Source organism: Acanthopagrus latus, chromosome 11 (assembly GCF_904848185.1).
Source record: "Acanthopagrus latus isolate v.2019 chromosome 11, fAcaLat1.1, whole genome shotgun sequence".
Lineage (NCBI taxonomy): Eukaryota > Metazoa > Chordata > Actinopteri > Spariformes > Sparidae > Acanthopagrus > Acanthopagrus latus.
Window position 1 is genome coordinate 18,696,957 of NC_051049.1, and position 26,868 is coordinate 18,723,824.

Consider the following 26,868-nt stretch of genomic DNA (forward strand, 5'->3'; position numbering starts at 1 on the left):
GTCTTGTTCACGCATGACCTCATGCAGGAAGTTTTCGCGGACATCTCGGAGATAGACTGCAAAGAGGCGTACATCTGCATCCCCTCCCTCCTCGCGTTGGACAAGTAAGTGGTCTAACCCCTGGCAGCTTCCTCTCTCCTCTTACTTCTGCCCTTCCCTTTCATTCTACCCCTCCTCCATCCACCGTCTGCGGTCCCTCTGTCAGAGATGTTAGCGGGACATTTCGCTCTGTGTAGATCTTCTTCTTTCATCCTCTTCTCCTCTCTCCCCTCCTTCTGTCAGAAACATTAACATGGCGGCCCCCTGTTCCCCTCCGTCCCCTCCGTCTGATGCTCTCCTTTCTCCTTCCGCTCTTTCTTTGCCATCCCTTTTGCCATCCCTCACTCCGATGTGATTGACACTTCATCAGACGTGGAAGTGCCAAGCCTTGACCCGCTCTAAGTCATAGCAGCCGCCCCCCCCTGTATTTTTTATTAACCTCTTATCTCCTGCCTGCACCACGCAACTCCATTAACCAGTCTTACAGCTGCTATGTGTAGCATATTTTAAAGACATCATTAGCCAGTTTTCCGTCCAAATATATCGCACATTTTGTCCACGTTTTGGGAAAAACAGCAGAAGAAGGTGAGATGGCTACCAAGTGAGGGACCACTGTACGAGACGGCATTTCAACATTTGTGAGCATGGAACCTATGGATGTCTTTAATGAGACATCGGTGCATTTTCCAGTTGTGTTAGCAACAAAGAAGCCAGATATTTTTATGATGGACAATATCATATGCATATCAATATCACAGGCCAATATGCAGCCGTGTTTGTGGCAACAGAGTCAACATTGGTTGTTGCTGAAACATGCGTTGGGAACATTTATTCCAGTGAATGCGTTGCTCAGAACCCATGTGGTCATGCTTTCTCAAAATGTTTCTGCAACATATTTAGCAGGATCTTTAAAAGTTCGCTTCTGCAGTGTTAGTGTGAAAAATTCCCTCACATCTGTGTTTCTGTAAGACTTTCAGCACACAGATGCCAGTCAAGCCTTAAAAATATTCTGGCTCCATGTTTATCATTTATATATTTATATCCCTGTTTTTACTTTTTCGTGGGGGGAGGGTATAAATCATTAAAATGTGAGTGCACTTGTGTTCTCCAGCTCACCTCACTTTCATGTTTTCTCAGCCGTTTGACATGGAGATAACCGAACCCCGCTGACAATATCAGCGCCCTTCCACTTTAGGTTGTCAGCCGCAAACTTGCAACACTGAAACCTCTTTACACAAACATGCGTGCATGCCGAAAACACACTCTTTTCCTCAGTCAAAAAGGGCCAGCTTTTGTTTGAACCCTTGTGAGGTTTATCTCCTAAGCCCAAATGTCAACACTCGCTGTTGACAGACTCGGCTTCCTCCAATAATCTAGTGACAGTCTACATCCTAAGACCTGGAGACAAGCAGGTAACAGCAGTTGACCTGGGGCACAATGGAAAGTCAAAGGGATACGAGATATATGGAGGATTTGGGGAGCTGCAGTCAGAGACAATGTATTAAGCATCCTGCAGGAACTTTGCCCACACCTAGTTAAATTTACAGTAATGATAAGGGGACAAAACGTCAGTGTTCTTTTAGAGAATGTTGCAGTCAGTGCAGTTATCCACCTCATTTTATTGTATACTTAATGTCACTCTATTTCAGAGGGGTATTAAACTTACCTTTACTACTTTAATGGCTTGTTCACTTTTTAAACTAGACTGCGGAAGAACTCTGTCGCTTCCTTTTTCTCTTTCTTTCCTTTCGCCTTTTATTTGCATCAGTCACACTATGTTGTTTTTGTCCCAATGCCACCATCTTTGTTTTGTTAGTCAATGCTCTGCACGCTGGGTCCTGCAGTATTTTTAGAGCTGAGGACTGTTTACATGTTCAATACAGAAAACAGAGGTAAGTAGCGAGCGAGGTGCGTATGCGTGTGTTTGTATGTCTGTTTGTGTGTGTGTGTGTGTGTGTGTGTGTGTGTGTGTGTGTGTGTGTGTGTGTGTGTGTGTGTGTGCGTGCGTGCGTGTGTGTGTTTGGGGGGGTGATTTCCTGGTTATGAATAGCAAGTGTGTGTTGATTATAATTTAATGATGTTGGTGTGTGTGTTACGATTCCAAGGCTATTGTTGTCTGATCAGAGCAGATCAGTCATACATGCAGACAAACACTCATTCGCGTACACAAACGTGCACACGCAGACACACACACACACAAACACTCATAACACCTGCATGCAAACAAACCAGTGTGGAAATGCCGCACATGTCCCCAGCAGGTATCCACATGCTATTAGACTTAAAATGACAGACAGTGATATTTGTGCTTTAATCACTGACTGCATGTAAACGTATTATTTCAACAGCCAAGAATTGTCGCCAAAGTGAAGTCAGTGTGTGTGTGTGTGTGTGCGTGTGTTTGTGTTCGAGTGTTTGCGCCAATCAGATAAATCCAAACTTGGAAGTGAAACGTGGCACAGGATTGGTCCAAAGTTTAAATCCTGGTGTCGGCATGACTTCGCTTCTCCTTTGATGTCAAACTGTAAACTGTCTCGATGTCAATAAAGTTCAACTTGAGCACCGTGGTGACCGTGTCTCTCTCTCTCTCTCTCTCTCTCTCTCTCTCTCTCTCTCTCTCTCTCTCTCTCTCTCCCTGCGAGTCAGTCAGTGTGTGTGTGTAACATTTCAGTTTTCAGTTTCTGTGATTTTATTGTAGCTGTGAATAATAAACAAACCTTGTGCGCTCCACGTCGTCTTTTTTCTCTGCTTGCTGCCTTTTTTTTTGTGTGTGTGTGTGTGTGTTCAAACCTATTGACCTGTCTTTTATCCTCTCCTTCTCTCCCTCATAACATTTCACCACAGCACCCTCTCCTCTCTCTCTCTCTATACAGGTTAATCATTCCAGCAGTGCTATCTTGCCACAGAAGGCCTTATCAGTCTCTGTATGTCATTTTATAACCTAACCCTCAACCCCCCCTCAACCCCTTTCAGACCCCTGCCCCCACTAGTCTTCTCCCCCCTTGTCATTCCTCGACTCCGCCCCCCCTCACTGCCAGCAAGTTCCACAGCTTTAACCAATCACAGCCCCCGCATTTGGAGTTGGCTGCTGATTGGTGGAACCTCCTGCAGCCTGTCACCACTGTGGCTGATGTGCTGATCACCAAATGATGATAAAACAGAGAATCTGTACCTGTGTTTGCGTGTGTGAACTCAATACTTTCAAAACAAAAGTCGATACAAGGTTTAGTTTATTTGATTTGGGTGTTTTTAAAAGTACTTACCGTCATTAAAAGCACTGCACCACAACTTGTTTTTATCATTCTGTTGAAAAAAACTCCAGTTTAGGGAAATAAAGTGTAAATGGGGCAATTTCCAGAAAGGAGACATTACAGTAATTGTGGGAGGAACTCAATGTGTGTTTTTCGGATGTGGTGAGGAGTGCATAGTAATAAAAACTATGATAACAGGATTAGGTCAGTTCATTATCGTGGCAGGTGAGCTTGCTTTGTGTGCGCTGACATTGTTTTTCCTTTTTACCTACACAGCTACAGCTGATGGTGCTGTACTGGCAGCACAAAGCACCGGTTAACTGAAACATGTATTTCTACTAAATGTATAAGGATATACGTCTTGTAACACTTGTTGACTGTCTTTTACAAAACAGGTTTGATGGAAATGGTTGAAATAACACCTGGGTTGCATGAGAGGACACATTTGAAAAGAGTGGAGGAGTGATGGAGCCTCATTATAATGTGATGTAATTCAAAAGGATAATTATGTGTAATGAAGTGCATTTTTAACGGATGCTGTGAAAAGAAATGCAAGGTCAGGCTGCATCCAAACAAAACATGTGATTACACTTGTGTTCTACAGATTGTGAATTACAAATGATTTGGCTGTTTTTGACCTCCTCTTCAATAAAGGGTTAGAAGACAGGGCAGATGGTAGAGTTTGGAATGAACTGATTATGTTTTTTTCTCTCTCTCTCTCTCTTTCTGCTTTACAAACTACACCATTGATAAAGGGAAAAAAAAATGAAGTGCATTGATTCATTTTTGAAACGATGCAATGAAGTCGAGTGGAAAGGTCGGTTTGAGGTCTGTAGGTTCGTAGTGGCGCATTTTCCCTCCCGTGTTACGCTTTAGGTCGGAATTAAATTATTAGATGTGTATGATTCCCTGTGCTCGTTGTAAAGCGCTCCTTTTGTTATTTCTAACCACTGGAAGCGTCTGTGTGCACACGTGTACATATGTGTGTAGATTTCGTGTAGACCCCTCAGGTGTGACCGTCTCCCCCCCTGCTCCTCGGTGAGGACGCGCTGCTGTCTCTAATTGAACTAAAATAAATGTGTTTTGGAGCGCGCGCGCGGGGGGGGGCTTCATGGGGACGTTGACGCATAATTATTTCTTTCTTTTTTTTTTTTTTTTTTGTCTTTGTGTGATTTGGAATAGGCTAAATAGCCCGAGCCTGACGTCAGATCGCTAATTGATCCCTGCTCAGCCAATTACTGGTAAAAATTCAGAAGCGAAGGTATAATTTATTGCGTAAGGAGGCTGATTTGATCCGAAAATAAAGGCCGTTATAAGCCCGAGGCCGGCGCTGCTCACGTTTTGCCACACACACACACACACACACGAACAAACAAACCCCAAAGCAGCTAATGCTGGGGAGGATATTTTACTTTTTTATTCTATGTATCTGAGTCTTATTAAGAATCCACTATGTCCCCCTCTCCCAATCATTATGAAATGGGGTAGCCCTGTCAAAGAGAAAGAAAGAAAGAAAGAAAGAAAGAAAGAAAGAAAGAAAGAAAGAAAGAAAGAAAGAAAGGTTATCACATTTTATTTGATCATATCTCATGACTTTTTAATGATCAGAGGATCGTTACTGTGCGTCAGAAGCAGAGATCAGGATGCTAAAATGTAAATGTTGCGTTAAACTAAAATTAGCAGTGAAATACACGCAACAGATTCATAAAGATGAAGAGTTTTATTAAGGAGAAGGAAAAAAAAACTTCATATTATAGGCGCGCGTGTGTGTGTGGGTGCGTGCGTGTGCTGCGGTGCGCTCCTGGTGGATCTCGCTCCAGCCCTCGTACCTTGCGCGCCGCCGCTGAGCTCCGTGCGCTCGTGGGGAGTCTGCTCTCACACGCAGTTGCATCACCTCGCTTGATTTCCTTGTTCTCGCGCCGCTTTTAAAGTCCATCATTAGCGGGATTAAACAGCTGAGATTTTTGGGGAGAGATGGAACTGAAGGGGTTTGAGGCGATGTTTCCCGGTCGCCTCTGCTGATTGGACCGGGGGAAGATGATGTCAGACGACCGCATGCGCCCCGGATTGGAGAGAGCGGAGTAAACAAAGCCGCGAGGAGGAGGAGGAGAGGTCTCTACATCTCCAGACAGTCGGACCGACACACCAAATCCGACTTTACGCACAGGAGAGGGCGGCCCCGGCGGCGCGTACTCGTCTGCTAAAGGTTGAAAGTAACACTGACAGTCCCACTTTAATGGGTGACGCGCTAAAAAAGACTTTTGGAAAAGCTAATGGGAAACTTACCATCGTCTTTGTAAGCCGGACGCTGTGCAGTTTTCTCGCTTGAGTAAGAGGGCTGATTCCATAACTCAGCGCGCAACTGCTCGCAAAGTATCGAAGGAATCACCCGTACGTATTCTCCGTTACTATTGCGGGTTTTGCGCGCAGACGCAAATATGACAAATTAATTTAGAGAATTTAGATCAGAGCGGGGCGCGCACCGGCCACAGGCTACCGGCCGGCCGTTGGGAGACAGTCTGAATCGTTTGAATCGGGCTCCACATTCAGAGCATGGTCCGGTAATTGGGAGAAAACGAGCGAGAGACAGAGAGTGAAGAAATTAAGAGCGTTAAAGACATTTGGGACACTCTGAGGCGTGTTTGTGTGGGGACGTCTGCCTCTCACGTCCAGGTGTCCCGCCGGGCGCTGCGGAGTCCAGCTCAGGCCGGCAGCGCTGACATGCTGCCCAAAGTCGAGACTGAATCCCTGGGACTCGCTCGATCGTATGGAGAACAAGGGCACATGCCAAGGAACATGCAAGGTAAGAGCTGTCATTTCTTCTCGCACCTCTTCTGTCTCAACGAGGCAGATTCACGCGCCTCCACTCAAGTCGATTTACGGAGCGTTGTCAGACTCAAGGTCCACAGCGCGTATCTCAGCGCCACTAAAACTTTTGAGCACGCTTCTGTCCGACACACTTCTGCGGACAATGTCGGTTAACGACCGGCGAACGTGCGTAACCCTGCGTGATTTAATTGAATGGTGACCGTGTTAAAATGAGGCGCACGAGGTTGGTTAGTTTACAGAGATTTCTGGGGTGTGGGAGGATCTGTCCTAAGCCTTCAGAGATGTGTTACTTACTCTCAGTCGTTACTCTGGTCTCATAATTAAAACGTATGAATTCGGATCAAACTCGGACGCACTTTTTTTTTCTTTTTAATGTTTGGCTCGTGATCAAGCAGTGATTCTACCCAGCTGTCACTCAGGCTGTGCGGGCGCCTGGTGCCTAACAAAAACTATTTAAAAAAAAAAAAGACGGGGCAGAGGAAGCCTCTGTAACAACTAATATGTAAAACTGACGCGTGATTCTGTCTGTAGTGGTGCTCTCACGACTGAGTTGTTGCCAATTTATCCAAAAGAGGGGAAAAAAAAACTGCAGAGCGCGATTCTTGAGATTTTTTAAAGGGGGTTGACCTCGGGCCAGTAAACTCGAGTCAGAGGAGCCAATTAAAACCTGCTCGAAATTATTCTTTACGGACGTTTTAAAAATTCAGCGACAGATTAAAAAAAATAAATAAATAACTCATTTTCATTTTTCTTATGCCCTTTACAAAATGAAATAAAATCTGCGCTGTAATTTTTTTAAAACCACCTTGGCCTAAAAGGAGGGATGGCACCCCAAAATCGCGCTGAAGTAAATTCAAATCGGCACCGAACTTGGGAAGCTTCACTCATGTGTGCGCAATTATTCTCTTTTAACGACATTTTGTTCCATCTCACTAACGATGTCAAACATTTAGAGGTGCGTTGCCTGAGATCCTCGACTGCGTGAAATCGCGTTTATGATTCCCTCCCCCCAAAAATGTGCAACTTAACAAAGAGCCACTTTCCACGGACTCGGTAATAAATTTACTATAAAACATGTTTTTAAAAAAAACAATCCCCACGGCGCACATTAAAATATCCCTTTTTATTATTATGTCTCTGCGTTTTAAAAGAGGGGGCTGACTCTTCTGCCAAGATCAACTCACGTACCCCTCCTCACTCCCCCTCACAGCAATATAACCGGGCAATCAATTAGCCCGGTCCTGGTTTATGAGACGCCGATAACACGCTCACAAGACAAGGAGTGGCTTGTTAGAGAGCCCGTTATCTACTTTTTTTTTTTACGCAGGGCTAAAAAAAAACAAAGGTAGCTCGGACTGGAAGAGGGTCTTCCTTGGAGTCATCGGCGTTTGGGACAAATGTTTTCGCTTTTTTTGGGGGGGGGTGAGGAGGAGGGGAGGGGGCGCGCGAAGCAGTGGCCGCCGAGTTGAGAGGCAGCAGGTGAGAGAGAGAGCGTGTGTTTCTGCAGCTTCTTTGCACACACACACACACACACTGCGCAAAACCTCAGCTACACACAAAAAATGAGATGTAGACACAATCCAGTTTATTTTTGCAGTTGTAATTCCTTAAAATATGAATGGTTTACGCACACACTGACACACACAAATGAGCAGCAGTTTAGAGATTTAGACAATTTTAAGAGAGAATGGAAATAGGTATATCCAAAAATAGGATCCTCTACCACTTAGAGGTACGAATGTATTTATCATTTAGTGTAAAACTGCAACCAAAGCCTCCGTTTATTTATCTCCTTTTCTTTTATCTGCAGCTGCCCCTGCGTCTTGCGAACAGGCCACGTCAATAAAACAAAACAAAAAAACTCTCATTTATACGCTTTAAAGCAGAAGAACAATTTCGGAAATTTGCTTTGAGCTTCCGTGGAATTTCTTTTTTTTTTTTTTTTAAAGGAAAAAAAACCCGGCTGCTCGGTGGAACTTGTTGCTTCATCTGGAATATGCAGCGCGGATCCCAGCAGGGCAACGCGCTAACAAACCAGAAATCATGTCTAATTAAAAAGGTCTAAGTGAGCTGCGGGATGAGTGGATTTTGAAGGAGAGCAGCAGCGTAATGTCAAGGCCTTGGAAGGCGTCTAGTTGACAACATATTTCCACTTTTACAGCCACATCCACTGAGAGTTTTTTTTCTTCTTCTTCTTCTTCTTCCCCCTGTTTGATCCTGGCTGCTTTTTTATGATTAGAACCATAAATGCTTTTGTAAGCGTTGTAAATGTCAGCTCGGCTGTTTGCTTAGCGCTGTCACACAGTCTCACCAATGCAGGTATTTCTAATGCGCAAAGGCAATAAATACACCGCAATGAGAGTGGAATCGTTTTAGTGTATTGAGTCTTAAATCGTCAGAAAAGAAAACTTTGGACGGGGGAAAAAGCGCACATGTTAAATTCCACTTGTTTCTAAACTGATTTAAAAAAAAACTGCATTCATTTTGTCACATTTGTCTGCGTTACACGTGTTTAGGCATGATCATGCCACATTATTAGGACGACTTGTAAATTAAAAAAAAGAAAATAAATTGAAGTTTCTCTTTTTTTCCCAGTGTTCAGGCAGAAAAGTCTCATAATTGTTACCTGCGCTTTCGCGCCAGCAGAACACACACAAGCAGCTAAAGAAATTGATTTGTAGCATCGCGAGTTATTCTTCGAGAGGGGGTGAAAAAAAAAAGAAATGATGCTGGTTCAAGTTGGTTTTGGATGTTTTTTCTTTTTTCTAAGTGTGTGTGTGTGTGTGTGTGTGTGTTTTGTCGTCGCCTGCAGAGATAAGGGTTTTCTCTCTGTGTGTCTTCATTTGTCTGTGGGCGGTAACATTTTCTCCTCCAATCCTTAACTCTAATATCTCTCCATTTCCCCCAGCGATTTCACGACTTAGATGCATGCATATTTATGAGGCTCACTTACTTTCATGCGCTTTTTTTTTTTTTTTTTTTTTTTTTTGCGAGTGTGTGTGTTTTGTGTGTGTGCGTGTGTGTTCTGGCCCCTGTCTGCAACGAATGTAGAAGGAGAAGGCGGCAACGAGGAGAAATAAATGGTTGCGTCCTTTCAACTCGATCCAAAATCGACTGTTCGTCCTCTTCCTTAAATTAAACATCTATAAGTCCAGCAGAAAAAAAAACATCTCGCGTCCGTGCCCCCCCCCCACCTCCGTAGTTCATCTTGATGGATGAAAGTCCGTTTCATTTTTTTTTTTTTTTTTCCGAAAAGAGATTGCTCAGCACTGAAACAGACTTCTCCTCTGTGCGTCCCTGTCTCCTCCTGCAGCACACCAGTTAAAAATGATGGACTACTCATATGACGAAGACTTGGACGAGATGTGTCCCGTGTGCGGAGACAAGGTTTCAGGCTATCACTACGGACTTCTGACCTGCGAGAGCTGCAAGGTGAGTGCCCTCTTCTTCTTCACCACCCAGCGGGAAACCATCTCTCCCTCACACACACACACACACACACACACACACACACACACACACACACACACACACACAGAGAGAGAGAGAGAGAGAGAGAGAGAGAGAGAGAGAGAGAGAGAGAGAGAGAACTGAGCTTCTGGTGACCTGAATCTGTTTTAATTATCCAAAATCCTCCTTGTTACTTTTCTCAGTCATGTGTTGCCTTACTGATGCTTTCAGTGTTGTATTTGTGTTTAGAGTGACTGAACATGGGTTGATTGTGTTATCACTGTGTGTGTGTGTGTGTGTGTGTGTGTGTGTGTGTGTTTGCTGTATGCACTGTATACACAGCTTGGTCTTTTTACTCACTGTAGCATCAGTCTGTAACAGAGACTCCAGCTCATATGTTTTTTTTGCACGCAAGTCATTTGGCTGACATTCATTCTCATGAGTGACTTGCAACAAGTGTGACCTGTACAGTAAAGACTGCAGGAAAGACCAAATGTAAAGCGGGCCAGGGGTCAGATATTGTTGTGACAGTCAGTCTAACATACTTTTCCTGTGAGAGTTGGAGGATTTTGTGAAGTGGTGAACAGCCTGCAGTGGGTTTTTTTTTTTTTCTTTTTTTTTTTTTTGTCGATTTTGCAACCAGCAAACACAGACTTGTGGGGGAGGAGGATTCGACCCGTGGAAGCAAAGTACACAGTAATACCGACTGTGTTTGTGCAAGCCTGTGTCCTACTGTTTGAAACTCTCATCGCAAGTTCATTAAGAGAACAGCAGCATTGTCTGGTTGCAAAAAAAAAAAAAAAAAAAAAAAAAAAAAATGTTTCCGTGCCCGTTCATAATGAAGCTACTGCGAAGCAAACTGTTGCTGTTATTAATCCAAGCTCAGTCAGCAACCTGTTTGTCCCTTCTGCCTCTTTTCCATGCTTCTCCTCAACGCTGAGCTAATAGGCATTACCCAGGTTTTTTTTTTTGTTGGCCCAGTAAAGCTGTCAGCACAATATTAAGCTAAGACAAATGTCTCTGTGTTAACACTATTCAGTGTAAAATTGCAGTTCGCAGCATTGATGCCGCGGCACGCATTTCTTGCCTATGTGGTCATTATTCAAAGCAGATGTTATAGATTTTATCCCATATTATTGACCTTGAGATGCTCAGCACTTGCTTGAAAGGAGACGTCAGTGGCATCTCTGCTGCTTTTCGGCCTCAGCACGGGCTTTTCCCAGTTTCGAAATGCTCTGGTGTATGTGTGTGTGTGTCTGTGTGTGCAGGATGTAGATGAAGAGGTCTTTCATAAAGTGCAGCATTATCCTTTTTTGAAAATACAATATTGATAATTACCTGGAGCTCACCATTGATTATTTTTGAAAACACAGGCAATCTGTCGAGTAAAAGTACAACTGTCAGGGCTGGAACAGATATATCCGTTTGTTGACGTGTTACACGGCTTACATTGGCATTAAATATCCCAGCACAGGGCGACCCAAAGGTGTAATGGAGGTTCCTTCCTGACCACAACTGCGCCAAAACAAAACAAAAAAACAAGAAATTAATTGTTATTCTTTGTTTTCTATTGGTGTGAAAATACTTATTTTTAAGTCTGATTTCAATTGTGGTGATGCTTTTACAATTTCTCGTGTGTTTTAGATGAAACACCCTCTCATCCCACCCCTTCCCATAGCTTTCAACTCCCAACAACAGGGCTGGGCTGAGGAACACACACAGGCACACACACACGCACACATTCAAACACACAGAAAGAGAAAAAGAGTGAATCACACAAATAAATATTCCTTAACGCCCGCATAATCCTACCACCTCCCCGAACACACAGGCGTACTCACTCCACGAAAGTACGCGCAAACACACACACACAGACACACACACACACACACACACACACACACACACACACACACACACACACACACATACAGCCTTTAAGTCATACTGCAAACCAGCCCACATAAAGTAAACACGGTGCCACATCATACCTGTTGGAATAACAACAACATGGGCGTTGTGGTCCTCACAGACAGGCTCAATATGAGCAGAGAGAGCAGCAGCAGAATAAAATTATAATCAACTAGTAATAAGGACGAGGGTCAGAGCCACAGGTGACGTATAGAAAAATAAATATAAGATCTGCAGGAGTTAAAGGAACATTTGTTTTAGCAAAGGCAGAGGTCAAACTGTTGTTTTCCTTTTTTTTTTAAGTTAGAAAGAACACATAGTACAGAGTCTGGTAGACAGTGATCAGAGGAGATAGAACGCTGGCGTGTACTACATTTTTCCTGATTCTTTGACGGATTTACAGTCCAGTGTTGACGCGATGTAGGAGCCATTTCCTGGTTGTTCTGTTTGCACAGAGAGAGTGCCGTTGCCAAGGTTAGGAAAATATCATTGTGCAGATAACCGATCAACTCAAAATTGCTTAATTACAATTTTAGATTATTTTGATGATTTCAGATTTTATGGTAATTTTTGACACTCAACTTAACTAAACGAGAAACTCGCTCGCAGCAATCCTTTTATGAATTAAAATGACCCCTGACGAGCGCTTTGTCTTGGTTAGGGCTGCCGGACAAATGAAAGCTTCTCAGTTAAATGTTGTCCACTTAATCTCCTGAGGTGATATTGTGTGATTTTTCTTTCTTTCTTTTTTTTTTTTTTTAAAGCTAGCATGCTTTCAATCCAGTCTGGTTCAGATATTTATAGCACACGCTGTGCACTAAATGGAAAATTGGAGAGAAAGTTCTCTCTGTAGCATGGATTTTTTAGCACTGAGAAGTCAATAATCCAAAACCGAGTGCAGCGGATTTTTTTTTTCTTCTTCTTCTTCTTCTTTCGAACGGATCAGGCAATGCAGATTGTCAATTAAATTTGTGTTTGGTGAGATATTGACGGCAGCGCGATCTTTTTTTATTTTTATTTTTTTTAAAGACCAGGTTTAAGGATTCTCCTCCTAGGTTATGGATCTAGAATACGTTAATACCATCTTCCCCTTCGTTTGATTTTCACTGCTGCTGCTTATAATTAATTCCACGTTGCAGGTATGAATCTCTGTAATCCCGGAACTGTGAATTATGGATATAATTTATTGGATCTTTTGGACCCCTGTGCTCATATTTTTCAATAATTAAGTGGAAAAGCTGAAAAGATGCTTTCCCTTGTAAATTCTGGAGTCTTTACGTGAACGGAGAATATTGAGAATAGTAATGTCATTTTGACAGGACACAAATATTATACCCTTTGTGAAATACTTTTTAATGCAATTAGATAAGTGAGGCAGGTTTGTAGAGAGTTGCTTTTTTTGTCCCAGAATGATGTCCTACTTAGTTTTATGGAATAATTTCCTTGTATGGCTTCATCACAAAGTGAAAGTGTGTATTCTCGCCCTGCTTTGCATTCTGCATGTGTGTGTCCAGAAAGCATCACAACATCAGTTGGAGTAAAGCTTTTCAAAACTTCACTCCGTGCCTGCGTATGTGTGTGTGTGTGTGTGTGTCCATTTAGTCTGTCCCTCTCCATCTGTCTGGGAGTGTGAATGGGCCAATTACCATCGCATTGCAGGGGTCAAGCGGGTTGACGTCTTAATTGCTTCTCTCCGTAGGGCTTCTTCAAGCGCACCGTCCAGAACAACAAGCGCTACACATGTATAGAGAACCAGAGCTGCCAGATTGACAAGACCCAGAGGAAGCGCTGCCCATACTGCCGCTTCCAGAAGTGCCTCACCGTCGGCATGAAGCTAGAAGGTAACGGCAACATGTTTATATTTCCTAACAGGTTCGGTGTTTGGCTTATCACAGAGTGGCTTTAAAAAACGCTGCGCCGGTGTTTCGCTTCTGTAATTCAGCATGTTTCAAGCTCAGACATGAGGTCATGATGAGATGCAGCCCAGGGAGGGATGTTTCAAAGTGTTTGAAAGTGCAGCGACGGCTGAGTAGATAATGTGTGGCTGTCAAAAGTTTGGGTTTCTTCAAAACAGATTAACTGGACACACATAGGAGAAATGGTTTTCAGTGACTACAACAGTCTTGCTCAAGGACTCTCCAACAGAAAAAAGATGGTAGTTATAAGTACTGAACATGTGGCTGTCCAGTAGCCAGTGGTAGAAAAAGTCTTGTGTGTATTAAAAGTCTTGCTGGATATTTTTTGCATGTGAAAAAGTATGTATTGTTAGCAAAATGTAGTATTCATTCAAGTATTCATAATCTCGTGTGACTGATAATTATATATTGTATTACTGGATTATTTGGGTTTTTTTTTTAAGGTTTTTTTGAGATTGGGCTAATTTTAACAGTTCTGTAAACTTTGTAGTAGTGAAATCAATACCAGCGCATCGTACTGTATTTTATAAGGTGATGAAATGTAAAGCGACAACTGCAGAAACTAAAGCATGTAAAGTAAAAACTTTACATACTTCTTATTGAACCGAGGCGATATGGGCGGATAAAGTGCCTTAAAAAAAAGGGGGGGGGGGGTGGTCAAGTAAAGTACCCCAAATATGATTTGAGTAAATGTACTGTTACGTTCTGCCACATGTGCACCAGACTGCATTGGTTGAAGGCTCACTTTAACCAGAAGCCTTTTAAAAGTATATATAAATCTGGGAGAATATCTATCTTGTTTTATAGTGCACATGCAGCAGAGTTTATTCTGTACACTGTCATGAATAGTTTACCACAGATCCAGTCTATTCTGGGTTTTTACAGTAAACACAGCTCAGTAAAATATGATGTAGATCGCGCTGTGCACATCTGCAGCAGTGGAAAAGCAGCAGATCCGAGCAGTGTTACTGCATCCTGCATGCTGCATCACAGAGTTTATAAGATACGACGCCTGTTTGCAATTACTGTTAATTAAGGTTATAGCATGGCACGGCTAACATCGGAGCTTGGCTCCTTCTGGACGTCCACAGAGGTGTTTTAAAAAACTTCTGCCAGCGTTCTGCTGAAATGACACAGCTTGTCTTTTTCCATCTATTCACAACTGGACACAGTTAATCGCAGCACATTTGGAAACTCCGAGTGAAAATAATCTTCCAGGAACAATTTGCATGTGAATAGTTTCCTTCCAAACTGAGATGTCCACCGTTTAAAAAAGGTTAATACCTGCTCTGACATAATGATTGCCTGTGTGAAAGGAGAAGATTATATTTATTTAAACATTTAACAATGAATATCTCAGCCCCATCTGCTCTCCAAAAAACGTATACCGAGAACTTTGTGAAGTGAGACCTTTCATTTCTACCACAGCGCTGAAATCCAGCATTGCTTATTAGTATTTTAGATGGGGTCAGGGGGAGTTGGGGGGTATCTGGTAGCTGCTTTGCACTTAAACTTGCCAGACAGAGTAATAGATAAAATATTAAACTTGGCAGCAGGGCGAGAATGGTAATGATGATACTTTTGGCTGGCCGTATCGAGGCCTCTTTGTTTAATTTGAACGTGGCTCAGAAGCTCGCTCAAACACGGCTGTGCCGAAGTGACAGGACGGCGAGGCGAGAAACATTCTTCCAGTGTTCAAAGATAATATTCAAAATCAACTATGTTTCCACAGACGAGTTAAGTTGTATTTAGAAAATTGCTAATTTTGTAGTGTGAATAAAGCCAGCTGAAGGTCACGTTTCATCAGGTGTAAAATACAGGATTTAAGAGCTAAATGTACTAATTTGTTACAACTTTGAGGTGAAGTTACAACGCTGCCCTTTAAAAATACTGCAAATTGTTTGATTGCGGCCTTTTAGTATGGGTGGGTGCTGCTATTCGGTCCAATATTTTAACAATATTCTTCACATACTTGTAATATAAACCAAATTGAAAATATTATGGCTCCTGAAATGATCACTTGCAACAGAGAAGAGCTGATGTGTAAAAGAAATATGACCCTTGGAGGGCAAAAGCAGGGTAAAGACAGCCTCAGTAAAATCTTTCCGGAGGCTTCGTCTCCCTCTACCTGCCATGTGCTGTGTAATTAATTGCTGTTAATTGTAAATGGCCGCTGGGCACAATGTCCCGGCCTGTCATTTTCCAGCTGACACAGGTGGGGAGGGGGTAGCATCTGATTTGTTTTGCTGGTGGTAGCTTTCAGCTCGGGGGCAAGAAGGGCCCTGCAGCACTCTGTCAGGGGCCCGAAGCTCCAGTGGGCAACTCCTGCCACAACCAGTAAAGACGTCCTGTACAGAAAGCCTGACACCCCACAGCGCACACACTCTTGTGCAGCTCTCCCTGGTAAACACATAAATATATTCATGAGAAGCCCAAAAAGGTGTTCAGACGGCCACAGGCAAGAGGGAGAGGCTGTCATTTGATCTAAAAAATAAAAAAGTGTGTGCGCACAATAGCGGTGAGAAGGGGAAAGGAGGTTTGGGGTCATGTGCTTTGTTAGCGCAGTCTTTTCATTCCATTACACAGCAGCTTGCAGCAATATGTGAATCCAGGATATCGAGTGGAAAACCAAAAACTTTCAAGCTGACACAAACTGTAATTTTTCGACTGTTTACTTTCGCCTTTCTGGTGTTGCTCAGTGTCCTTCCTGTTTGCTCAAGAGCCTTCCAACCAATGGGACGCTCTGTCCAGCTTTAAGTTCGATGTTGGGTTTGGAAGCAGTGTTTGGTAATGTTTCAAAGTTGAGGTGAACGAGGTGAAACGGCAGACGGGCAATTATCAGAGTGACGTAAACGGTGTTGCTGCATGTCGGTTCATCCCAGCGCTGAGAGTCGTACTGATCAGTCGTACTATCTTGAAAAGATAACAAATCAAAAATAGTGAAAGCCCCGCGATATCTGAGGCATATCATATTCAGTGCAGGATAAATACATGTCCCCTGACCCAGAGTGTGGCATTCAAAGATATGTTTTCCGAAATAAAAGCACCTCTTTCCTGTCCGCTGCGTGAACTGTGAGACCAAAGAGCAGCCCGGTAGGTCTAGAAACGCTGTTTAAGACTTAATCAACTCTCAAGTAAACCTGGACATGATTGTGATCTTTAACCTAAATCTTCATTGTTCAAATTCTAATGTTTATCATGAGTTTGTGAGAATAAATAAATAAAAAACATACATATTTTTGAAATGAATAAATAATAATATCTGCCTATGAAAAGCTTGTTTAATCTGTTAATTTATCTTATGGCATGCGGGTCATTATGTCAAACAAACACTCTGTTCTTTCATACCGTATAATCCTGATGGAGCCTGGCCGCCACATTGAACCACACGAACATACACACACACACACACACACACACACACACACACACACACACACACGCTGCCACGATGTAAAATATCCTCTGCTTCTTGGTATGCGCTGTAGCCTCTCAGCCAGTGTTGACCCATTGAGAAAAAGAAAAAAAAAAAAAAAAAGAAAAGCCACATCCCACTAATGTTCGACCCATTAGCACTTCATTCACTAAAGCTGATGAAGCGTGCCGTATGTGAACGGCTCCCACTGGTATGATTTTCTTTTTATGCTCGCTGGAAGTTGCCCTGCATCATATGCTTCACTGAGCTGCCTAATATCTCCCTCACTTATGTATCATCTTAAAGACGGAGCGTAACAGCAGCCGTGTTTGTGATCCTCTGAGTCTGACATGCTGTTTTACACTGTGCGCTATTTAATGAAGCAGAAGTTACATAGAGTTTTTAAAATAGCCCTTGAGAACTAAAGCTGATAGTGGTCATTGGGCTTAACCCAATCTTCATTACTGATTAATCTGCCAATTATTTTTATGTTTGATCGATTGGTTGTTTAGTCTATAATATATCAAATCATTGTGAAGAGTTCAGATTTGCTTCTTCAAATAGTTTATTTATTTCCAACTAACATTCTAAAACCCACAAATTCTTCATCTTTTATCATAAATTGACAAAGAAAAACAGTAAATCTTTATATTCAAGAAGCTGGAACCAGCAAATGTTTGACGTGTTTGCCTAAAATATGGCGAATCTTCTTTTGATCGACTTATTGATTAATTGACTAATTGCAGCAGCTCACATTACATGTAAAATACTCGTGATAAATGACATTTTAACCAACACAGATATAAGCATGCAAATGTTTTGCTCTACTGATAAAATGCTGATTATTTTATTTACTGGTGGTTTTGGTTGCTTTTATAGTTTTAAGATGCTGAATGCAAGATTATATTTTTTGTGTTTAACCACAGCTTGATTCAAAGCTGACCAGCCAGCACTGTCTTATTTTCACCTAGATGTGCCTTTATACTGATGTAAACTGGGGGAAAAAATCAAATTCTCATTTTTCATCTTGTTAACTTTAACCTGAGTTTTCACGGAACAGACTCAAGGGCTTCCTCAGGTATCACTTTATTCCAGCAGCTTCTATGTTTTACCTTTTTTTTTTTTTCTCCCCTGCGGTTAATCCATCATAAAATCTAAATTCATCAATAACTGTAAATGTAAAACCTCAACAGAGCCATTCAGCACAAATTAGCGACACCCTCTGAGTGTTTGTTTGTATATTCCTCTCTGTATCCTTCTCCCTCCACTTCTTATTTCCTCCCTGTCTCCATCTTTCTCGCTCTGATTTGTCTTCCATCAGCCTCCCAGTACCTGTGGTGGAAGCCAGGGAACTGTCCCATTACTTATGCATAGGTATCATAGGTATTCATGTGTGTGCATGGGATAGGGCGCATCCGGAGCAGGGGCCGGGGCCCCGACATGACAAACAGGGTGTCAGCAAGGCTCCGCGGGACCCATTAATATGCCGGCGGCCGACAGGGATCCTCACCTACGCGCGCTTAATATTCCTGTATATTAAACAACCATAAATCAGAGGATATAAGCGCTGAGGGCTGGAGGTGTGTGTGTGTGTGTGTGTGTGTGTGTGTGTGTGTGTGTGTGTGTGTGTGTGTGTGGCTATGTGTGCATGGAAATTGTGTGTGTGAAGGATGCCTTGTGAGTGTTTGTGTTTGCACATGTTTGAGATGATGTGTAGACGAGGCACTGGATACTTTTGGGGAAAGAGGAAGAGGTTTTTGGTTGGGTCAGTTTGTGAATTTATGGGTGTGTGTGTCCATGTTTGTTTTTGTGTGGACGTGCTCTCAGACAGTAAGTCAGGGGAATTCAGAGTGGAAGACAGCGTCAGCCTTTAAGCCTTTCAGCCTGGCTTTAGCCCCAAAGACTCACTGCTAACCCACAATATCTCCCAACTCACACCCTTTTCACACTAATAATAGATTTTTTTTTTTTTTTTTTTTTTAAAACGCTGTGATGTTTACCCGTCATATGTTCATTCTTCTTGCATACTCCTTTTCATTTTACGGTAAATTTTTCTCTGTGCAAAACGCTCGTAGTTGCACTTTCCAGAAAACTCCTGTCAGTCAACCTGTGTGTGCATTTTCTCACATTTTCTGTCGATGAAGTTGAAAATTTCAGTAGGTGCTTGCCTTTCTTGTTCTCCCTGTTCAGCAGCAGTGGCAGTCACTGCCATGTTAAGTATTCAATTTGTGTTGTTTGTGCTAAAGAAACCACAAAACATCCAACACATGACTTTCTTGGAACACCGGTGAGTTCAAGTTTGTGTAACGGACACTCTCCAAGCTTTTATGCCGATCGCGTATACAAACAGTTTTTACATGAAAACATTTACAAATTCATACATAACTTCTGAACATAATTGGATCCTTTTTAAAGTTGCAGCGTCACATGATAGCTTTGTCATCAGTGCACGCTCAGTGCGGCAGCGTCTAAAGCCCATTAACATCCCTCCACCCATGACACACACACATACGCTGTCCTCCTCCTCTCTTCCCCTCCCCCCTCCGTATTAATCTGTGTTACATGCATGCAAATCACCCTGTTTAATTAGAAAGAATCTGTGTGTATGGGTGTGTGTGCATGTCTGCGAGTGTGTGTGTGGTGGTGGTGGTGGTGGAGACCTACACCCCCCCAATCCTGATATTCATGATGCGATGTGGGTCCCTGGGTCCGAAGCGGGCGAGGAGGCAGTCAGGGCCTAATGCTGTTTTCCCAGTGGAGCCGACTATTAGTTTCTCAGCTCATTAATACGGCTGTTGTGGAGAAATCATTAATAGTTAAAGTCGCTCTACAATGATGTATAATGGATACATTTGATGGCCCCCTGATTTCTTCTTTTTCGCCTTTGATGTGTGATCAATTTTTTAACAGTCGTGATAATCCCAGAGCCTGGCTAAGTGGGCACTGGAGTTGACCTCAAGCATGTAGGGAAATGGCCGTGTGTGTGTGTGTGTGTGTGTGTGTAAAAAAATCACTGTGTTTATATTACACACCATTTTAGCCGTCAGAGGCTCTCCTAGGTAGAAGAGAGCGTCTGGCTTGCTAACACCTTTCTCTGTGATCTGATCCGGTGTGCTGCATTCTCCATGTTAGCCAGTGTGTGTTTTCTCTGGGAATGCACGAGAAATTGGGTGTGTGTTTGTGTGTGTGTGTCTACCGTGTCACTGCTCTGTTCTCAGATCAGTGACAGACACTTTTGCGACGGAGGTCATTAAAATCACTCCCAAGGCAGCTCAGAGTGTGTGTGTGCGTGTGTGCGTGTGTGTGTGTGTGTGCGTGTGTGTGTGTGTGTGTGTGTGTGTGTGTGTGTGTGTGTGTGTGTGTGTGTGTGTGTGTTCGACCCTCCTCACCCCCAATCTCAGACCCCCCTCCACACCCACTCTTCAATTTTCTTCTTCTGTTCTTTCATTCATCCGTCACGACATCATGAGCTGGAGTGGACCCAGGCTGACTCTCTCTACGTACGACCAGGGCGAAATCTATGTGCGGAATTTGCATATGCAGTCACATATGTGGGATTCTTTTGAAGACAAATACAATGAAAATAAGTCTATAATGTTCTACAGTATTGGTATTAGTGAGTGTTTTTCCGTCGCGTGGTCTCCCAGACGTCCGTTAGCCCGCCTCACGCTGGGCTCCGCGAGCCTCGTCAGACTAAGAGGTAATTAAGTATGAATAATTAACACCAGCGGCCCCCGACTGGGAGACAGCAGAGCGGCTTCCCCATGGCAGCAGTCGGCCAGATCACACATGGTCCTCGTAGCGGTCCACTTTGTGCGCGGCTCGTTCATTAGAAATACTCACGGCACAGACTCGTTGTGATCCTCACCACAGGGTCCTGCACTGTTGGTTGGGGGGTGGGGGGTGGGGGGTGGGGGGGGATCATGGGTATGTTTGGTTCATCAGAAAAAAAAAGGAAGAAAAACCCAATTTAGTTTTTGTCAGCCTGTTCAGCCTTTTTGTGGGGAGAAGTTTCTGCTAATGGACAGTGACATTCAGAGGCTTTCACATAATCAGATCGCATTTTTAAAATCTGCGTTTTGGACGGAGAACTTAGAATTCTTTTTTAAGTCAACACCAATATCTAGCTTTTGAGGTGTGTGTCTCCTGAGTTGTAGACGGAGATAGCCAGCTGTACACAGATCATTTAGCAGAGCGGATCATAGAAGTTGGTGTCTCTGGTCAATAAGTAACAACACTATCTGTTAGACCTGCGGGGTTTAGGAGTCAACAGGTAAATGTCAAGTGTAATCACCACAGGAAAACCTTTGCCCTACATACAAGTTAGGAATGAGGGGTTTACTTCCATTACACCATGCTTATATCCATATAGATACATGGTCAAGTGTGTATTTGCAAAAAAAGTGGTTTGTATTAGTGTGTCAACATAATAGATGATCATTAACGGTGTTCTTGTGGTTAAAAATGGGTACCATATAAGCAAGTATCGATATAGTGTTATATTAATATGAGAGTCTGGTTGCTTTTAAATTACAATAAATTAAACATTTCTGAACTCACCAGACTGTTCTCCTTATTCTTAAACTTGCCTTTACCTACTCAGTCATTATATACACTTTACTGATGATTATCAAAAGCCTCATTGTGTTAATATTTCGTCAAAGTACCAATAATCATCCCTACAATTTCCACACCAGCGGGATCTCAGCTGTCTCACAGAAAACACTGCTCCTCAAACCCCTCGTCAGCAGTCCCGCCTTTAATCCCATGACTTCTTGACATCACACTATGTCACCATTTCCCTAGAAGGTAGAATTGAAGTTAACTGGAAGCCAAAAACATAACTGGGAGCGATTCTGGCCCAGGCACGTGAGTTGACCAATCACAGCAGACTGGGTATTCGGGATTCAGGTCTTGAAGAGACAGGAGCTAAACCAGAGCATCTCAGACAGATGGGGAATACAGTGCTGCTTCACTGGACAATATGAGAAAGCTGCTTCTTCTTGTAAAAACGTGTAAACCTATTTTAATAGTAACCCAAAATAAAACGAGCAAGTTAAAGATTTGTGTGCTTTAGACCTAATGTTGTCCTCTTTCTTTCTTGTCTCCTTTCATCTCTCTTCCTGTCTGTCAGCTGTGCGGGCAGACCGCATGCGTGGCGGTCGTAATAAGTTTGGCCCGATGTACAAACGTGACCGAGCCCTCAAGCAGCAAAAGAAGGCGCTGATCCGAGCCAACGGCCTGAAGATTGAGGCCATGACCCAGGTGATGCAAGCCGTGCCCACCGACCTCACCATCTCCTCAGCCATCCAAAACATCCACTCAGCCGCATCCAAAGGCCTCCCGCTGAGCCACCACACCGGCCACCATGCCGGTCATCACCACCACCACCACCATCATCATCACGCCACCGCCCTGCCCCCTACAGACTACGACCGTAGCCCATTTGTCACTTCACCTGTCAGCATGGCAATGCCGCCACACGCCGGCAGCCTGCAGGGCTACCAGGCGGCCTACGGACACTTCCAGGGTACACGCACCATCAAGTCCGAGTACCCAGACCCATACACCAGTTCGCCGGAGTCCATCATGGGCTACGCCTACGTTGACGCCTACCAGTCAGGCTCGCCGCCCAGCTTCCCTCACCTGATCGTAGAGCTGCTCAAGTGCGAACCGGACGAGCCGCAGGTTCAGGCCAAGATCCTGGCCTACTTGCAGCAGGAGCAGGCCAGCCGAGGCAAACACGAGAAGCTCAACACCTTCGGCCTCATGTGCAAGATGGCCGACCAGACGCTCTTCTCCATCGTGGAGTGGGCACGCAGCAGCATCTTCTTCCGTGAACTCAAGGTGGGTTTACCTGATCCATGTGATGAGAGAATGAATGTGTGGATACATTTTATATAGAGTATTTTATTTTTTACAACCTCATGGTTTTGCCTGACGACAATAGCACGTGACTATTTAAGCTCTTATGCTATTTGCAGTGACTCTGCAGGTCTTTCATTAATTATCCTGCCTTTTGTTTGAATGCTAAATCTTTCACCACGCCGCCATCAATAATTGGCAGTACTTTACACAGTTCATGAACATCATCGCCTCAAACTTTTATCTTCAGCAGGCCTTTAATCTCCCTCTTTTATGCAGTGGCTCAACACTAATGCAGAATACACAGGGCTGTGCTCATAGCTGCCACCACTGTCTGTCCCACTGCCTGATCAAAATTCAGCAGCGGACCATGTTTACCCTGTGTGTGACACATTTTGGCTATGGATTGTGAAAACTTTGACAGTGAGCTCCAGGCACTTTTTGTACTAATAGGGTCCTATAACAGGGTTTTATGTGAACTGAAAACTGAATACTGTCCATCTCCCCTTGAATATTCCTCAGATCTGAGCGTGTTCACGCTGTGTGATGTTATGAGATATCGTCCCATTAGCATACGGGTCAATCATGGTTGACACAAATCACAAAAATCTGAGTTGCCTCTGTTGCTTTTAATCTCAGTTTAATTGGGATTTATTTTAACCTTAAACTGTGTCTGCCAAGTCGACTAACACGACAGCATGTGAGCCCCGTTACACACACTCAAACCCAACTGACCAACAGTAACCTCACTGTAAAAAAGAGCTAATTCGCGCTTATTCATCACAGAGCCCAAGGGAGAGATTCTGGTGTGTGTTTGCGTGCTCGCGGCTTTATTTGCTCTGAATGAAGGTTAATGTTCAGAGTGACATGAAAGGCGTTTGATTAATCTGCGCCTCACCTGCTTTCCTTCCCGTTGTCTGACTCCTTTGTCTATTTGTTTCACATCACATCGCCAAAGGCTCAGCTGCATATTTATGGGGCCCGGGCCTGTTGCGAAACATTCCCTCCAAATATTAAATATTATTTTGCTTTCAAAGGGGAAAGTAACACATGAAATACATGTAATATTTAAAAAAACGGAGCCAATTACAACACAGACAAGAGTCCTTGAAAAGCACATGTTGACATTAAGCACGCGCCGTGTCCCCGCTATTGACATTTTCGAGGCCTGTATTTGCATTCAACCGGGGTGCACAGTGCTTCACTAACACACACACACAAACACACACACACACACAGGCTCTTTGTAAGGTGTGGCCACAGCTAATAATTGTGCGTGGTTTGCCCATTAACTTTGAATGATCAATTCTGCTGCGCTGCGGAGCCTCTCTATTTCTCATACCCTCGTCCTAATTCAATTATCTCAACCACTTGTGTTCGTCACTCCCTGATTTGCTGCTGAATGAATTGTCATTATGTTTGCCTAATGACTACCCATATTACTGGAGCTTAATCGTAATTGAGCTGGGTGCCTGTTACAAAGGCAGAGAATGACCTGTGAATGCAGGGGAAACCTCTTCCTGCTTTCCCAAACGCCCCCTAAAAAGCCTCTCCTGCTCCTGATGCACAGGCCCCATTGGTTTACAGGAGGTGGGCAGGAGTTTCACTCAAGTGAGCAAGATAATTGAACATAACCCCCCTCGCCCTGTTTTTAAAGAGCCATCAAAAACACAAGGGGGATTGAAAAATAATGTGCTAGCTGTGGCTCTGGATGTTTTACCCACACACTCCTCTCCTCTTGGCTTGTTTCTCATTAGTACCTTCTGGGAGGACTGCTGAGCAAGGATTAGTGACTGTGTTGGTGAGGTAGCGATCAGCTTTCCCGATTGTCTGACGCTGATATCGAACACACTTTTACTGTGATTCGGATGTTGTTTTGATACACTTTAGATTTTAAAATATCCTCCTCATATTTTCTGCTTTATAGTTAATTAGACAGCTGAGTTTCCAGTTACGATTCCTTTATGAATTATAATTGGGCAGTGTGTGTGCTCTGTAGTGTGTGTGTGTGTGTGTGTGTGTGTGTGTGTGTGTGTGTGTGAAAATGTTATGCTGTTTTGAATTTTTAAATGTTTGCTGCTGCAGCTCAAGACCAAATTATGTCAAACAACCCACCCAACTCCCTTCGCCCTCCCCACTTTATCTCCATGTGAATATGTCTGTTTTTATCTGTGTGTGTGTGTGTGTGTGTGTGTGTGTGTGAGCGTGGGTGTGTTCATACAAACACTGCATGTTAAGAGATTCATTTCCATCGACGCAAAAATGGACTCACTTGTCTTACTGTATGGGTTAAACTAACTACTACAAAGGGTGTGCGTCCCATTGTTTAAATCGCCAGTTTAAATAAAGATATCTTTTTTTTTTAATCCACCTGACCTCCAACATCTCATGTTAATATGGATATATAGGTCTCACTATTACATGTGAGGTCGAGCCTCGGACCAGGGAGACAGGAAGCGGAGTAGAATTAAAAGTTTGTCAGAGGAGTAGTGTGGCGCTGTAGGAAGCTATAAATACACTTGCATGTCACACACACACACAGACACACACATATCCACATTAAGACACAGACACCACTCACACATAACACAGAGCCCCTCTCACTATTATTAGCGCCGTAAGAACAAAAGAATTTCTCTGGTAATAGAGCCAAGCTGGGAGGGTGTGTGCGAGGTGTCTGCCAAAAAAAGTGTTTAAAGATTTAGTTTCCATAAGTTGGCCTCGGTCACGGGACTCATAAATATTTAGCCATTAGGAGGACCTTCTAAAGAGCTCTCCTAATTCTTCTCCAACGCGGCACCCCGCCGCTCGATTTCTCTCCCTCTTTTCTGGGAATGAGGCATGACGTGAGGGACGTTTATTTCTAACACCTTGGATCCGAGAAGTTGGGGTGGGCTCTTTACCGCCAAGCCTACTCCAGTTATGATAGGTTTAACACATCGACAATTAGCGAGAGTCAGGTCTGGTGCACTGGTTTTGAAATCAATGACTGTGTGTCATAATCACTTGCGGTTACTTTATGAAATTCTGAGTGAGCTGAAGACAGGTGCATCTGTGGATGTGTGTAGTTTGCACTTGCTCATAAGCCTGTTATCTTTTCAATGTGTGTGTGTGCTGAGTCTGTTCAGACCCTGATGTGACTTATCTATCATATTAATGCTGTTACAGAAGCATATTTTGTTGAAACATTAGACTGTTAAATGTTAAATGAAACTGGGATTTTTATGGTTTTTTAATTTCCCTAAAAACTATTAAAAACATGTGTTTGTTAATTAAATAATAATACCGATGTCTTTGGGAAAATGACAGTTCTTGACCTAATTTTGCCAATGTGTTTTTTTTTTATCTGATCTGGATTTAATAAGATAGAAACAGATTTGTCAGCATGCATTCATCTTCTTAAATCATGCAGGAATCTGTACTTTCTAATGCACAGATGTGCTTGTGTAGAGTAAATGAAAGCATATTATGAGTGCTTAATCCAGCATATGAGTCCATGTGTCTATTTATGTGTATATGCCAGTATTTGAGTGTGTTCTAAGGGTGGAAACACGTGTTTGTCTCCCAGTGACATTTGCTAGCACATCGCTGGTACTCTGCCACCCCTCCCCTCCACGTCCTGCCCTGTCCTGCCATGAACCTCTCTCTGCCCGCCCTGGTGCCAACCACCAATCAGGCAACTTTGCCTGCTAAAGGACTAATCCACTCAAAAAGTGCCTTCTAAAAGCAGCCACTGGCAGTTGTTGGTCATGACTGTTGCTGTTTGATGAGATTAAACTTCCCAGATAGCTTTTTGTCTATTAACAGTAGTCTGCAGTCAGTTGTAGTAGTAATTACAGTAGATGAAAGAATAGATTCAATCTGAGGGGTCACTTGTTGGAATGCTTCTGAGAAATCAAGTAATTCTCTGACCCAAGCTGATGTCGGATTGGTAAAAATGAAAATTGATTAATGCATTATTGTACACATAGATCATGGGTGTGTCTTGGCATTAAGCATTTCGGAGTATCTTCTTGTGGAAGAGGCACAGATTACGTCATGTTTTTATATTTTTTTAATGATTTCTACTTGCATCTCTCCTTTGTAAGCCATCAAAAAAGAAACAGAAAAAGGTCATTCTGTTTAAGATAAAATAACTGATAAAAAGTAACTGCGCACATAAAAATGATTCATACACATGGACAGTTCAAAG

General features: G+C 43.2%; 1 protein-coding gene across 1 annotated transcript in view; it reads left to right on the top strand.

Annotated features, from left to right (window-relative positions):
• The first annotated feature begins 6,011 nt into the window (after positions 1-6,011).
• nr5a2 (nuclear receptor subfamily 5, group A, member 2) overlaps positions 6,012-26,868 on the top strand; it is a 69,400-nt gene continuing 48,543 nt past the window's right edge. Inside the window, exons 1-4 of the mRNA XM_037115071.1 lie at positions 6,012-6,093; positions 9,433-9,551; positions 13,180-13,321; positions 21,946-22,658. Of these exons, the coding sequence (XP_036970966.1) occupies positions 6,012-6,093; positions 9,433-9,551; positions 13,180-13,321; positions 21,946-22,658 (1,056 nt within the window). The remainder of the gene's footprint in view (positions 6,094-9,432; positions 9,552-13,179; positions 13,322-21,945; positions 22,659-26,868) is intronic.